Raw genomic sequence first — 14,258 nt, 5'->3', positions numbered from 1 at the left:
TGAATATGAGAACATCAGCATTTGTGATTATAAGTATGGTCTGTAATACCAGGTCATAATTAACTATTTTAGTCTAACACAGTCACTTCTGAATGGAAGGACATTAACACTGTACCAGAACCGCCATTTCTGCACTTAAAATGAAGCAAAACAAGTAAAACAGTACAATAACTATATTTCTGTCACTTAGTTAAAAGAAGAGCAAAATAAAAGGGGGACCAGGGCTAACACAACTTCTGGGGGACCAGATCCACAATTCTGTGACTTTTAGCTGCTTATATTTTCATAAAAGCTCACTCTGCAGTTTGTTTACAATCCGGATAAATACAGTTCTCTTACAGTCAGTACTGGTTACACAGTGTAGCCGAGCAGCCAGGAGCTTCTGCAGGTAGTCGCTTGTATCCTGATTTTGGCTTATCTTCGTGCAATGGCTCCAGCTGAGATGAAACAACAACATCCTCACTTCGCCTCAGTTCCTGTCGTTACACTAACAGAACGGATGTGAAAAGAGGAATTTGTACCATTTTTAAACCAGGACCACCAAAAATTGGGATGAGTGGTTGTGGTGCGAACCCACATCGGCTGACCCAGATTCCCCACCCACTGCCCTGACTCTCACATTATTGACACATCTAGGACAGAGTATTTTTGAGGATTAGCCTAGTTTTTACTTGCCAAATCTTCTCAAATAAAGTTTAGTCAGCTTTTATACATTGGGTGATTTACTTTTTTTTTTTTTTTTTTTAAACTAAAGGTATTGTGTACCTCATGTACCTTAAGGCTGAAAACCCATTTAAAGGCTGATTTGTCAGAAACCATAGCCCAATTTGCCGAGCTGTGAATGTCCCCTTCACACCAGGACTGTGCATACACTAGAAGACAGACCTCTCTGGTAGCCCATAACAAGAAGTGAGACAGACGTGTAGTGGGGTAATAGGTTCTGACTTACTGATTCACAGCTGGTAGTAACGCCAGACAAAAAAGGACAACCTACACAAAACCAACAAGCAGAAAGAGCAGGTTAAACACCCATCTGTGTTTTTCTGTTTGAATTTAAATGACAAGAATGTAGTTTGCACCCTGTGCTGGCATGTGTGAAATGAATTATGGTCAAGTCTTTGGAAAAATATTTGCTCTATCCTTTTTTCATGCCTCTCTCCCTCTTTTGCTCAGAATGTGAATGCCAATCCGCGACCCACAGCCCAGGACCTGGCTGGATTCTGGGACCTGCTGCAGCTCTCCATCGAGGACATCAGCCTCAAGTTCGATGAGCTCTACCATCTCAAGTCCAATGACTGGCAGCCCGTGCCGTCTGCGGCTGCCCAGTCGCCCCCTGAGCGGAAGGTACTTCCCACCCCTGCTGCCCAGTGCCCTGGCTGGGGTAGGAAAGCCGCCGAAACCGGCCTCTCTCCTCCCACCACCACCACCACCATTGCTCCCACTCTTTTTTACCTCCCCTTCAACTACACCTCAACCCCCCCACCCTCCCGTCCCCGCGTGGGATGAACTCTAACAGGGCCTCCCTGTCCAACACAAAGGGGCAAGAGAGATCCCTTTAGGCATGCATGGAAATATTCATCTCAAAGAGGGCTGTCGTTGGTGTGTTTTCTAAGTGTAAAGCCCTGCTTTGAGCATGCATGTGTCACGTACTGGTGTGTGTGTGTTTCAGTGGAGCATGGCTAAGATGCACTGGCTCATGTGACAGAATGCAGTCTTGCTTTTGCTCCTGTTTTGTTTAAATGTCTGTGCTTGTGTTTGTCTTTGTCTTTGTTTGTTGCTCTCTTCTTACTGTGTGTGTGTGTGTGTGTCTTTTAATGCTGTAGTTGAAGTGTTCCTGCGTTATGTTGCTTTGTGATGCAGACTTACTGTGTCTTGTGATCCTTTCTCTGTGCTTTTAAGTTTGATCCAGAGTGCCCATCATTCCATGTTGCCATTTCATGTGTTTTTCGTTCATTGTCATTCAAATGACTGTTCCTCTCAGTGTTTTACTTGTTGTCTTTACTGTCTATGTTTTTCTGTGTATCACCTTTTAAAGCTTTAACAATAACAATCAACGTTTGCACAATGTCTCTGTCAAAGTCCTGTCTGCCAGACCTGCCTAAACAAATAGAATCTGTTGAGGACGGTTTCCTCATTACATTCTCTCTTGTCCTTTCTCCGTTGTTTTCTTTCTCCTTTGCACAATACTCTCTCCTCCCGTCCTCTTCTGTCTGTCATCTGTCATCACTCCAAAAACTGCAGGACGAGGAGAAGGTGGCTCCTCCAGCGTCAAAGAAGCCCGGTAAGGGACGACCATCGCTGGGCCGCGAGAAGAGCGCCGACTCTTCGTCCACCTCTTCTTCGGCCTCGGCAGAGAAGCAGAGACAGGAGGCTCGCAAGCGTCTGCTGGCTGCTAAGAAGGCTGCCTCGTTTCGCCAGAACTCCGCCACAGAGAGTGCAGACAGCATCGAAATCTACGTCCCCGAGGCCCAGACTCGCCTCTGAGAGACACAGTGATGAAAGAAGGATGTAGGGTCAGATCAAAGGACAGATAAGTGTCACTGAAATACATGGAAAAAAGTAGAGGGGAACTTTTGCAATGCAAATGAGCTACTCAGAGTAGAGATAGAAGGAAAGTGGGTGGAGGAGAGATCTAATTCCCGGAGATTCGGGGGGGGTCAACATGGGCATTTTTGACACGTTCATACAGTTATAGGCTGGTCCTGGTGGCATCACACACTTAATCTTAACATAAAATGAAACACTGAACTCATGGACTTGACAGACTGTGAAGCAGGAGATTTGTCATTTGAGGCTGCCATTGAAAACCTCAGCTGATGAACTTTGTCATTTCTTGTTACTACTCTTGATATCATAAAATTGTTAATGAAGGTATTGGTATTATGACAACTATATCCTAAAGAATCTATATGAAGACTGTTTTAAATGTTCCTCTATCTTGGCTATAAGATCTATTAAGTGGACAGAAGACAAGCATTAATGCTCTTCTGTCTCCCATCATCGTCCTCTCTTCCCAGATCATTGGCCATCTTGTAGCTTTGCACAACACCGCCTTGTGGCCATCACACACACTGTGCACACTACATCCACTGCACTCACACTCTACAAACTCACACCTATGTACGTCTTCCTTGTATTTATTTGTTTACTTTATTCATCCTTTGTTTTGTATAAAAAAAATCCATGTAGATCAGGTTATTATGAATATTTTTGGTATGAGGACAAGTCAGGTTTGAGGGGTTATTTATATAGTTCCTAGCAATTAACTCTTGTGTGTGTTCTTCAAAAAGTTTTTATGTCAAAAGATTTTAAAACACTGGTGAGAAACTGTAAAGTTTAGTTTCTTAATGGTTCTGAATGAAAGCACATCCCAGTATTAACGATGACCAAGCATGAGGACCTCCGTTTCAGTCAACGACCGTGGCCGCAAGATTACTGAATATTATTTTCTTTGTAGGGAAAACATCCTTTTTTTTAGTTTCTTTTGCTTCTTTCTGTCCCATTAACTCCATGTTTGTGCTGTAACTGCAGATATGTGACTATTTCAGTCTGTTTGAGGCTTCTTTAAGTGCTTTTATTAACCTCACTTAGCATACAACTCATACATCTCAAATGAATCTAGGGCTTTTATTGAAGTAATGCAGCAGGCTGAGTATGCAGGATGATATTGTGTTACTGTTTGTGGGGACACACATTAGCACATGTGTCTTGCTGTTATTTTTATACTGTTTCCAGAAGAATCCATGATTTATTTTGCCTCCATTTACTCTACAGAATCAGTCTTAGTTCTTTGTAACCATTATCGTTTGTCCCTCCATTGAACATCATCCAAAGTATCTGCACTTTTTTTATTCAAAGAAAAGATATTTAATTAAAGCATTACGTACATTAGTCATTGTGTTTTCATCATTTATTAAATGCTGCTTGCTTTTTTTTTTTCATGGAAGACTGCGTATGCCAAAGATGATTTCACCGTCTCAAACTCAAACTCATCTCATGTATTTGCATGTCATCAGCAGGGAGTTCAACAGTAACTGTGCTTTCTGTGAAAATAGATGGAGTGGATTGTAGCCACAGCACCATATGTATAACAGGTTTGACATTTAGATATGAACATGCCCAGAAGCTTGAACAGAACTTTAACAAATAATGAGTAATCGCTTTGGAGCGTTCAAGGCCAGTGGAAGCTGGAAAGTTCAGAAACAGGATAGTTTGAACATGGAACATGAAATATGGATTTCAGACACTGAACGGAGTCCATGTGGACTGCTCTCAAGTCCAGGCCTCTGTCAACACTGCTGTCCCCTTCCTCTGCTTGGAAACTTGCCTCTTTTCAAAACAAATCCCTTCTGACCTCTAGAGGGCAACAGTGGTTAATTCTCAAGTTGAGGTAACAGTTCAGTGTTAAAAATCCATACAGTAAAATAGCATTCACATTATAAGGCAACATTCCTGCCTTGTTTTGCATTAGGGAGTGGATTGCACATATTTACAGAATCAGCTCTCTCTTTTGAAGCCAGTTCCCAGGTCTGATATTTATGTGCACAACTTAGGATTTCACACTAGAAGTACATATCCAGCCATACATACAACCCTAACATGCCTTAGATCAACCACAGTCGTCTGCCTGTCTTCCACTCACATTTGGTTTCTTCCAAATAGTTCGTAAGTAGTAAGCAACAGTAGACAGAACCAAACGTCCCCTTCCTAATTAATTATGTTAAATTAGAGCAATGTCACTACGTTGCTTTGACTGCTGCAATGTCTCTTTCTCACCCACTGTGACTCAAAAATGCAGCCTGGGGCTTTGAATTGGAAAAGCTGATGACCACCATTCTCTCTCTGTCTTGGCAAGAGCTTTCTCTTGATGGCGGGCCTTTGTTTGCCTGTTGTGTTTGCCTGCTGGGGATGACTCTCAGCTAGGAAAATGGCTCAGGGGTGTCAATAGCTAGCTCCCTAGTTGCTGTCAATGCCCCCTTCCATTTGACTGGGGTGAACAGCATCGTTAGCACCTGAAGGCCTTTTTGTGTGACTCAGTCGTTGACTTGATTTGATTTCTGACTGCCAAGAAAAGGTTGTGTGTATCTGACAAGTTGTTTTCCTAAAGTAAGCAAAGCGGTGGCAATATAGTTGTCTCTTGTATGTTTAAACAGGTTAGCTTGTTGTCAACATACTTCATTAACTACATTTAAATTTCTTCACTATATGCACCCACTCCCATTTTTAAGAAAATGTTGAATACAATGTGCAATATCAAATCATATCATTTTCTGTTTTTTTTTTTTTTTTCTCGATTCACTGTAGATTATTTTTCAGGCCCAGACCCTGCTGTCAACCGCACAAAACCGTAAGTCTGCGCCTGACTGGAATGCAGATTAAACACAGTGTGGCACCTGAAATACGCTGAGGGAAGGAGGGCACTAACACACAGAGAGAGAGAGAGGTGTTCTGTGATCTAAACATCACAAACTGAAAAGTGATGCTTTTCCAGCCTGTTGGAACTTGGATGTGCAAAATGCCAAGAGATGACAATGACATACAGAGAGAGAAGAGAGAAAACAGAGCTCAGCTCATACATTGTAACTACGCTTCTCTCCAATACACACACATATCACTGGGACACACCTAGGTCTATTTCCTGGGTAGGGTTATCCATGATCCAAACAGCTGCACTGTTGGGGGGGGGGGGGGGGGGGGTTGGGGTTGGTGTAAAGCCATTGATTTGGAGGTGATAATGGTCCCCATACAGGTTTGATGGATTTGGCCTTTTAAAGTCAAAGCTGTCATACTAAAAGCATTTGCTTAAGCAGCTGTCTGTTTTGGTAAAGCTTAGTTTTGAGAAGTCAACTGGTTTTTCTCTTGTATTCAGCTGTCTCCCTCAGCCATAGTAAACAGTAGATCAGTTGGTGGGTTGTGTTTTCGTGCGTAAAGTTGGGGGGAAAAAGAGCAATGTGGCTGTGGTCAGAATTGCACCATCTCTTCTGAAATACCAACGTACTTTTATATTTTCCTCTTGAAATAGGTTTGACATCATAAAACATTATATATAAAGTTTAGCTACCTGTAAAGATTGTTTTATGTACTTGCCACTTTTTTCTACATTCCAGGACAGAGAAAAAGTCACTTCAGTAGAGGCTACAAGAGACAGACAAAGAGAAACGGGTTAATCCCGGGAAGAGAGTTTACCTCAGCTGGGATACCAGTGAATCCACTCCCATACAGTAGTCCAAAGGCCTGCCTGCAGAAACACAAAAACAAGCTCATTAGCATCTCTGCTTTGTTCCACTGAGTCAGGCATAAAACTGGGAAAGGGGTGAGGGGCAGAACCTATGCTCTTACCACAAGAGGTATGATGTAGCAAAAAAAGTGTCTGTAAAAAATACTAGAACAAATATTTTATGAAGCAAGCACATATTTTAAAGAGTAGGATCTGTTCAGTATAATACTCTATAGGCTGTGTGTATGTCAGGGTTTGTGGGGTTTAGTATAAAAAGGGTTATACTGTTTGCAACAAAGTTGAGCGTGTGGGTATGTTGTTCATAAAAATGAGATTTACCTACATTCATGTCACTATACTTAAATAACATTTAAAATATATGTGCAATACTGAGTAAGAGGGTTCTTTGATATTAAGATGAAACTAATAATCTTGCATTTCTCCCCCCTGTGCTTCTTAAAGTTGTCTTCTGTAAATAAGAACAAAACCAGACTGAAAATCTTCATCTTTTACAATGCTCTAGATCTATTTATACTATTTCAAGGTTGTTCAAATGTATAACGAAGAGACGTAACATTCAATAAAATGCACACAGTACTTTCTCAAAAAGTTCATCCCGGGTGTATTTGCTTACTGTTACTGCACAAGGTGTTTTCTGACTTTCAAGGAGTAGGTGATACAGTTTGTGTTTTTTCTTTCATTGTTAGATACATTACTGAATTTTGTTATTTTTGTATTTTGCATTTTGTTATTGTTTTTAAAAAATCTGCCAGATTTTTAATACTAAATTCAAATTTGTATTAGTCAGATGCACACGTTTACTCTGCCTTCTCCTTTTCAGCCACAGTGACAGAGTGTATATTTGGTGTATTTGGACACATCACACGTAAAGTGTACATTTAAATGGTCAGAGCAGTTAGACTGCAGATTACAAATTCAATTAGATTCATTTTAAAATCTGAACTCCTGCTCATTTGGCCTGGGGAATCTCCCAGAGCAGACTTTGAGGATTCAAAGCATCCCACTTTTTTTTTTTTTTAAGAACCTCTGAAACACGTTAGTATCACAAGCCTAGAGTCAAGCAAACTGCACAATCAGTGTGTAAATCTCACAACAGAAATGACTTTAGAGAGTGTGAGTCGATATATCATAGCAAATTGTATCATGCACAAGTCAAATGTGGTCACCGGTCGACGGTTTTATGATTTATGTAACAAGAACATTTCGCTCAATGTTACGTAAAGCCTCTCCACGCTGTGTAGCTGTCTCACGCACACAGAAATAAACCTGACCACAGCTGTTTAAAAAAAAAAACACCCTGCTGCTACATATAAACAGACTTGTGTCGATGTGACCGTGGGGTTTTAACCGTGTCGAGAAAACAACATTGTTTCAATGACTGCACTATGTTTTGAATGAAATGGTTCTCCCGTCAGTCACAATGAGACGGAGCCTGTCTGCTGTCTAGCGGAGCGCGATGATTGGCTAACAGCTGCCGAGGAGGCGTAATCGAGAGCTCCGATTGGCTGGCCGCCGCCGATAAGGCGGGATCATTTCGGCTGCGACTGTCAAGATTGGCAAAGAGCTCGCGCTGCTGCGTGCAGGTAAAAAGGAACAAGCGACACAAGACAGAAAACATTTATCCAGGCAGAAAGCGAGGAGAGCGATGGGAACGGACTGTCCGGTGAAGCATTTACGTGCAGTAGAAGACCAAAAGCGAGGTCTTTAAGTCGGTGAAAAAAAAAGAAAGAAAAAAAAAACGCAACACCTTCGGCGTCTTGGAAGAAAGTGCCGTTGTGTCAACCATCGTTTGGCTCCCGGGCACGCTTTGTACAGAGCAACTTGGACAGCTGCGTGTTTTCAAGCAAGCCATCAACAAAGAATGAAAGCATTCAAACGAGGTGAGCGGCACTCACGTCGCGTTTTCCCTTTTTTTCTTTCTTTCTTTTCTTTTTTCTTTTTCTTTCTTTTTTTTTAAAATCACTACCATGCACGTTTATCACCCACAAAGTGTCTGTCTGTGAGCCCGCTGTGTCCTCGCTGTTGGTTTTGCCTGGTATGCGGGCTTTTTGTTGCGAGCAAATGCAGCGTGTGTTTGTGTTTAAATTTGGAGGGACAGCTAGCCAGCTAGTTATCTCTGGAGGCAGGCATGGTGTCCATCTGGCGGAGCGACATGCGGGAGGCTGTGCGTTCCTGCCTTGCCTCCTTTGTGCGCTCCAGATGGCTAATTTACCGAGTAGCTCCTCGGTTTGTGGTGTCTGGATGTGAGATTTTGGCGTTAGCGGAGTGGCTTTTCGCCGTGTTTGATTTCACACGGAGGGTGACGTTATCTGTTGGACAAAGCGAGCTGGTCTGAAAAGTTGGTGTTTGATGTGCAGCGGACTGGTGTTACTAACGGTCAGATTCAAAAATCTGAGAGTGCTGTGAAGTTTAGCTCACCGCCGAGCTTTCAAACTTTACCCTGAGGTCTATTTGTTTTTCGTTTCATTAATTCATTTTTATAAGAATTCATAAAATCTCAGAGTCAAATGAACAGGACGCAGATTTAGCAGCTTGAATCTCGGTGGTTGGGGACATTTTGTAAACAAAAAGTTGGCCCGTTTGACAGCCTGTGCTATGTTACATGTAGCTGTTTCTGATGCGACACACTGCACTAAGCTAACATCTGTCTAAAATCTGCCTTGGCTCTTTTATCGACTAAATCATTCCCACGTTGAATGGGTGTAGATATTTTATGGCACATGTTTAAATGTCAATCCAGTGAGCCAGTGGAGTTGGGGGAATGCAGCTTTGTTGTGGCCTACATCGTTTCTTTCCCACAGACTGTTTATTGAGAAGTATGGATAACCTGAGCTGTCTGTCAAGCTCAACTGTGTCTAATAAAATGGGAGACTGATTTTGTGTTATATCCATATTCAGTGAGACCAAAGTAGATTTTAAGTTAATTGTTTTAAGCCAGCAACTGTTTGTACTTTGCTGGATGGTACAGCTAAAATTAATATGATTATTAATAGGGACATTGAAGGCAAATGAATGAAAGTGGTTTATGAAAATTGTAGTAAGAATTTCAAAGTGATGCTCAGTCTGATAGACCAGGTTCTTCTGTTATATTACATAAGAAAAGACTCTTGACAAACAAAAGCTTCAGTGAGGCAGTTCTTTTCTTTTTTTTTTTTTAAAAACTTGGTTTGCAAAGAATCATTAACAACAACACTATCTGGTCCAGAATGATATGCATGAACATTACGATAAGGTCCATTAATAAGTGATAAACAACAATACCAAGCCTAATCTAACACACTAAATTTAGGTGCTGGTGGAATTTAGCACATTTTCAGAAGCTGGGAGGAAAATGTGCTAAATTAAAATTAGCATTTGTATGTTTTTAGTTTCCCCCACGTTTCTCACTTGCTCCAGTACATCCCTCGTTGTGGAGGAATGCTGAATTCAAAAGATTTGTCAACTGCTCTTGCAGTCTTGAGCCGAACTGGCATGAGGTGAAAACGGCCTCCTTTGCATGGTCAATAGATTCCTGGGCCACTGGCTACTGTGATGTTGATATGCACACAATCTCCTTTGTGAAGACAGGCGCTGCCCTGGGGGTCAGGTTTCACCCAGCCTCCAAGAAAGACATTTACTGCATTCTGTGGCCCACCCCTGGGATCAGGCATGCTCCATTTTGAGGGGAGATTCCCTCCAGTGGCCAACTGTGGGTAGAAAAGAAACTCAAAACAAAGTTCAAACCCCAAAGCCATTGTTTAAACATGTTCATGGAGCCTTAGTGCATTTCCTTCAAAACTGGGGGTTAAAAGTAACTGACAAGGTTTGTGCACTTGTTCACAAGTGCTAGATCAGATCAAAGAAATTGTTTATTTCTCAGACCAGTCTGTGCTCGCATGGCTCCTGCTACTGGAAAAAAAACATGAAGCTTTTTTTTGTGCGTGAATGTGAATCGCACACCCTTTCTGTGGAAGCCCCAGGTGAGCAGAATGTAATTCATAAACCAATATTTTCTCCCATCCCCACATTTCATATGGCAAAATGATAATGACACAAAAAATAGCATTATGGACTACCTCTCTAAATCACATGACTAGCAGATTTGATTTGTAAGTAGGTTTGGTAACTGACACAGTCAGAGGAGTAGCAGTGAACATGACTGACAGCTCGTCTGCTCTTCCACAGCCCTGGAAGAGGAGCATCGCCCGGAGCAGGAGCACTCCTCGGCTGTGTCGGACAGTGATGACGGCTCTCCACTCGACCTGTCGGGAAGAGGGCTCTTTGGGAAGCGCCGTCGCCGCGGCAACCTGCCCAAGGAGGCGGTGCAGATTCTGCGGAGCTGGCTGTACGAGCACCGCTTCAACGCCTACCCATCAGAGCAGGAGAAACTCAGTCTGTCGGGCCAGACCAACCTCTCTGTGCTGCAGGTGAGAAGTGGGTTTTTATTATTTTTGTTTTTCCAGTTTTCCAGAAGCGCTCGGTACTTGCCACAGGAAACGACACTTGTGGTAAACACTGTTTCTGCATTCTGGCAAATTATGTGTTGTTTTTTTGTTTGTTTTCAGGTAGAAATGTATCTGCATGATGAACATGTTTGTGTTAAAAAAATTTTCACTGTGAATAATAATTGTAAATTTTTACAGGATTTTTGCATTTTAATGTTTTTATCATTGGCTTTTTAATCAACAAGCGAAAGCAAAACAATAATCAGATGGTATCGCCACACTACACTCTCGAGAAGGACACTTTTCCAGGCTTCCCTTTTCACTTCGTTGCATCAGTAGTACACATTTCCCCTTTTTTTTCTCAACACATGAGCCTTCACAAACAGGCAGGCTGCATTAGATAAGGCATGACAGATCAGCATGAGGCAGCAGCAGAGTTTCTTGTTATGTAGTCAGTTCACTGGAATGCTTTTGGCTGCCTCCTCTGTGGCTCAGCATATTTGAGCTCAGACCTTCATTATTGCCAGCTTTCTGAGGGCTCTCATCTCTGTCTGTCTCACTCTCTATTTTGTGTGGGAAGCAGTGCCACTAGAGGGGGTAAGGCCTCATGTACAGATGGAGATGAAGAAAAATGTGTAGGTGGTTATTAAAATTGCAGGTCTCAGATCATTTTTTAGTCCTTGAATGTGTTGCAAGGGTGGAGTTTTGGATCCGGGTAATTGAGAGTGCGTGAAGCTGTCAGGTCAAAAATCAAAAAGTCTCTCAGGCCCTCAAAGAAAAAAAAAATCCTTTCTTTTAATTATTTTTTAAGTAAAACATCCATGTACGTAGTCAGTATCATTTCTGCTCATGCCAGAAAATTCCCCTCTCTTCCCAGATATGTAACTGGTTCATCAACGCACGCCGCCGCCTCCTCCCTGACCTGCTTCGCAAGGATGGAAAAGACCCCACAAAGTTCACCATCTCCCGCAAGGTTGGTGGTAAAAGTGAAGGCCACTCATCCAACGGAGGTGGAGCCAGCTCTCCGGAAAGAAACTCTTCCCCCGGATCATCTCAACAGCGTCCATCTGTCATCCGCTCTGCCCCCACATTGGACCTCAGTCTTCTTGGGAACACAGCAACAGCTATTCTAACAGGAGCGGGCTACCCGGGTAAAGAAGGATCGGTCCAGGCGCTGATGAAGCTGGATACGCAAAGTTTGCTGAGGGAAGCAGAGGAGCAAGGGGCTAACACAGCCTGTCTCACCAGCACAACAATGGCAGCTAGTCCCACCAGCGGCCTCTTCAACACGCCTCCCCCAACTCCTCCTGAGCTGTTCCCCACCCAGGACTTCAGCGATTTGAGGCTCCTGGTCGATGCAGCTCTGCAGAGAGCAGCAGAGCAAGAGAACATGAAGAGACTCCAGGAGAGCCAGAACAAGCCAGCTGAGTCTGCAAAGACTGAACAAGTGGAGGCACAGGGCAGTCCTTACAGCAGTGACATGGGCCCCACACCACCTCCAGAAGACAGCCAACAAGTCATGGATGCCTCCAGGGTGCAGAGTCTGATGGAGAAGGCTATGGCAGTTCCAGCGTCAGCTGTAGCTTCAGTGAAGGCTCCAGTGCCTCAGTCCTCAGCAGGCTCTGTGCTAGTTTCAGCTCCTGTTTTGGTCTCTGCCTCGAGGCTGTCTCCTCTCCCGATGAATAAAGTTATCTGGAGCCCCTTGGAGAAGGACACGGCCAGAGCCTCGAGCCCAAGCCAGCCTCAGCTCATAGCAGCCCATCTACCAACCTTAGTGCCACTGTCGACTTCGGCCTTTGAACAGTCCATTTCTCAGAAACCGGCTCCTGCTCCAGCTGTCGCCTCATCTTCTTCGTCTCCAACCTCAAGCTCAACTCCAGCTCCACTGCCCACTGCATGTCTCATAAGTGCTACAGCACCAGCTACAAGGCCGGTCTCTGTGCCATCACCAGTCCTTGTCCCAGACACAAGCTCTGCCTCCGTCACTGCTACCAGCCAGACTTCAACCCCAACTGTAGCGCTTGCTCCAGCTGCTCCTTCTTCAACCATCACCTCTCTCGCATCCCAAAAAGGAGTCCCACTTTACCTGCCATTCCACAAATCCCCTTTAATCCCCGTCACGGTTCCATGCCCATCTCCTGTTTCCACCTCAGCATCGTCTCTGGCTCCTGTTGCCTCTCCAGAGTCTGCCCCTGCCCAAGTTTCAGTTCCTGTCCCGGCTTCAGCCCCAACGTCCTCCTCAACTCCAACAGTCACACCTCTTGCAGGCCTCGCCTCCCACCTCACTCCTCTTTCTCAGCCCTCTACCACAAGCAGCAGCAGCAGCAGCAGCAGCAGCAGCAGCAGCAGTAGCAGCAGCAGTAGCAGCAGCAACAGTAGTAGCAGCAACAGTAGTAGCAACAGTAGTAGTAGTAGTAGTAGTAGTAGTAGTAGTAGTAGTAGTAGTAGTAGTACTCAGAGGAATTCAGCAGTGGTGCCCAGTGTTTGGAGCATGGTTCATGCTGACACCAGGCAACCCAGTTCTCTTCAAGTGGTAAAGACTCCCATCGCCACAGTTTGGGGCCCACAGCACAGCCTGCACACAGTGAGTGAAACCGTTAACTAGGAGCTGGAACTGGGCATCTTTTTATATATATATATATAAATACATACATATATATCTGGGAAGGAGAGAGGCCAGACGATCCCTTAGACTGGTTAACACTGTATATAGGAGAATGTATCTTCATCACCAGTCCTTTTTGACTTTAAATCCTGTGCCTGCAGAACACACGGCAATGAATTAGATGCGCGAACTGGGGCAAAGTGAAGTAACGGACACACGGTGTTTTAGAGACGTGCTGTTTCAAGCAGCTTTTATCGTTTGATGTGCTGTTCTCGATGGACGCTGTTGCTTGTGAGAACACTGCGGTGCCATTTCTCAAAGCAAACATTCTATGGTGCAGAGCAAATGTGATGTGCAAAGTTTTTGATGCCGTTTTTTTTTTCCAAACACGTTTCCACGTTACAGTTTATGAACGAGGAAGAAAATATCCCACAATTGTACAAAATTTGAATCGGTGTAATTATCAGCACCAGCAGAGTTAGCCTCTTCAGTAGCAGTACTGGACTTTGTTGAATGTACAAAAGGCACTGACATCAATGGCTAAGCTGCCTCTCATCCAGTCCCCTTCAGGACAGAAAGGAGGACATGAGTATTTTTTTTTTTTTTTCTTAAGTACAGAACCAACTTCGTAGTCCACTATAGTCGTGCAATTCAGATGTTTTTTGTTTTTTTTAATTTAATCTGTTCTTCACTACATTTTCCCATTTTTCTCCTCTTTTTTTTGTTCTTGTGGTGGCGACGAGCAGGAGGGAAATTGATTTTTACTGCAGCGAGCCTGACTGAATGACTCGCCCCCGATTTGTCCGTCATCCATCGCCTTCGCTCCCTCCTGTCTCCCTATCTCCCTGTCTTTTTATAGCTAAGGGGATTCATTGGCCCTCATGAATTCTCATCCCAGCCACTCAACACATGCTCTCTCTCTGTCATTTCCAATCTAAACGTGTATTCAAACAAATGACCAGTATTTTCTCTGTATTTGTGTAAAACGTAT

The 14,258-nt window shown here is 43.6% G+C and overlaps 2 protein-coding genes across 5 annotated transcripts in view; both read left to right on the top strand.

The window, feature by feature from the left end:
• Positions 1-3,891, top strand: part of dlgap4b (discs, large (Drosophila) homolog-associated protein 4b) — an 83,046-nt gene extending 79,155 nt beyond the window's left edge. For 3 of the 4 annotated variants that reach the window (XM_041034115.1, XM_041034114.1, XM_041034118.1), the window contains 2 exons: positions 1,174-1,344; positions 2,242-3,891. In XM_041034115.1, the coding sequence (XP_040890049.1) occupies positions 1,174-1,344; positions 2,242-2,484 (414 nt within the window). In that variant the 3' untranslated portion in view covers positions 2,485-3,891. Of the gene's footprint in view, positions 1-1,173; positions 1,382-2,241 lie in introns of all 4 variants that reach the window. The other variant, XM_041034117.1, reaches the window with a different exon arrangement.
• A 3,951-nt stretch (positions 3,892-7,842) lies between these two features.
• LOC121179518 (flocculation protein FLO11) lies at positions 7,843-13,009 on the top strand (the record flags this gene model as incomplete). The annotated part of the gene is made up of 3 exons (XM_041034406.1): positions 7,843-8,118; positions 10,403-10,644; positions 11,540-13,009. Coding segments are annotated over exons 1-3 (1,731 nt in total), but the record flags the coding sequence as incomplete, so codon positions are not given.
• Positions 13,010-14,258: the final 1,249 nt, after the last annotated feature.

This window comes from Toxotes jaculatrix, chromosome 3 (genome assembly GCF_017976425.1).
Source record: "Toxotes jaculatrix isolate fToxJac2 chromosome 3, fToxJac2.pri, whole genome shotgun sequence".
NCBI classification, from domain to species: Eukaryota; Metazoa; Chordata; class Actinopteri; family Toxotidae; genus Toxotes; species Toxotes jaculatrix.
This window is presented reverse-complemented; position numbering and strand designations above follow the sequence as displayed.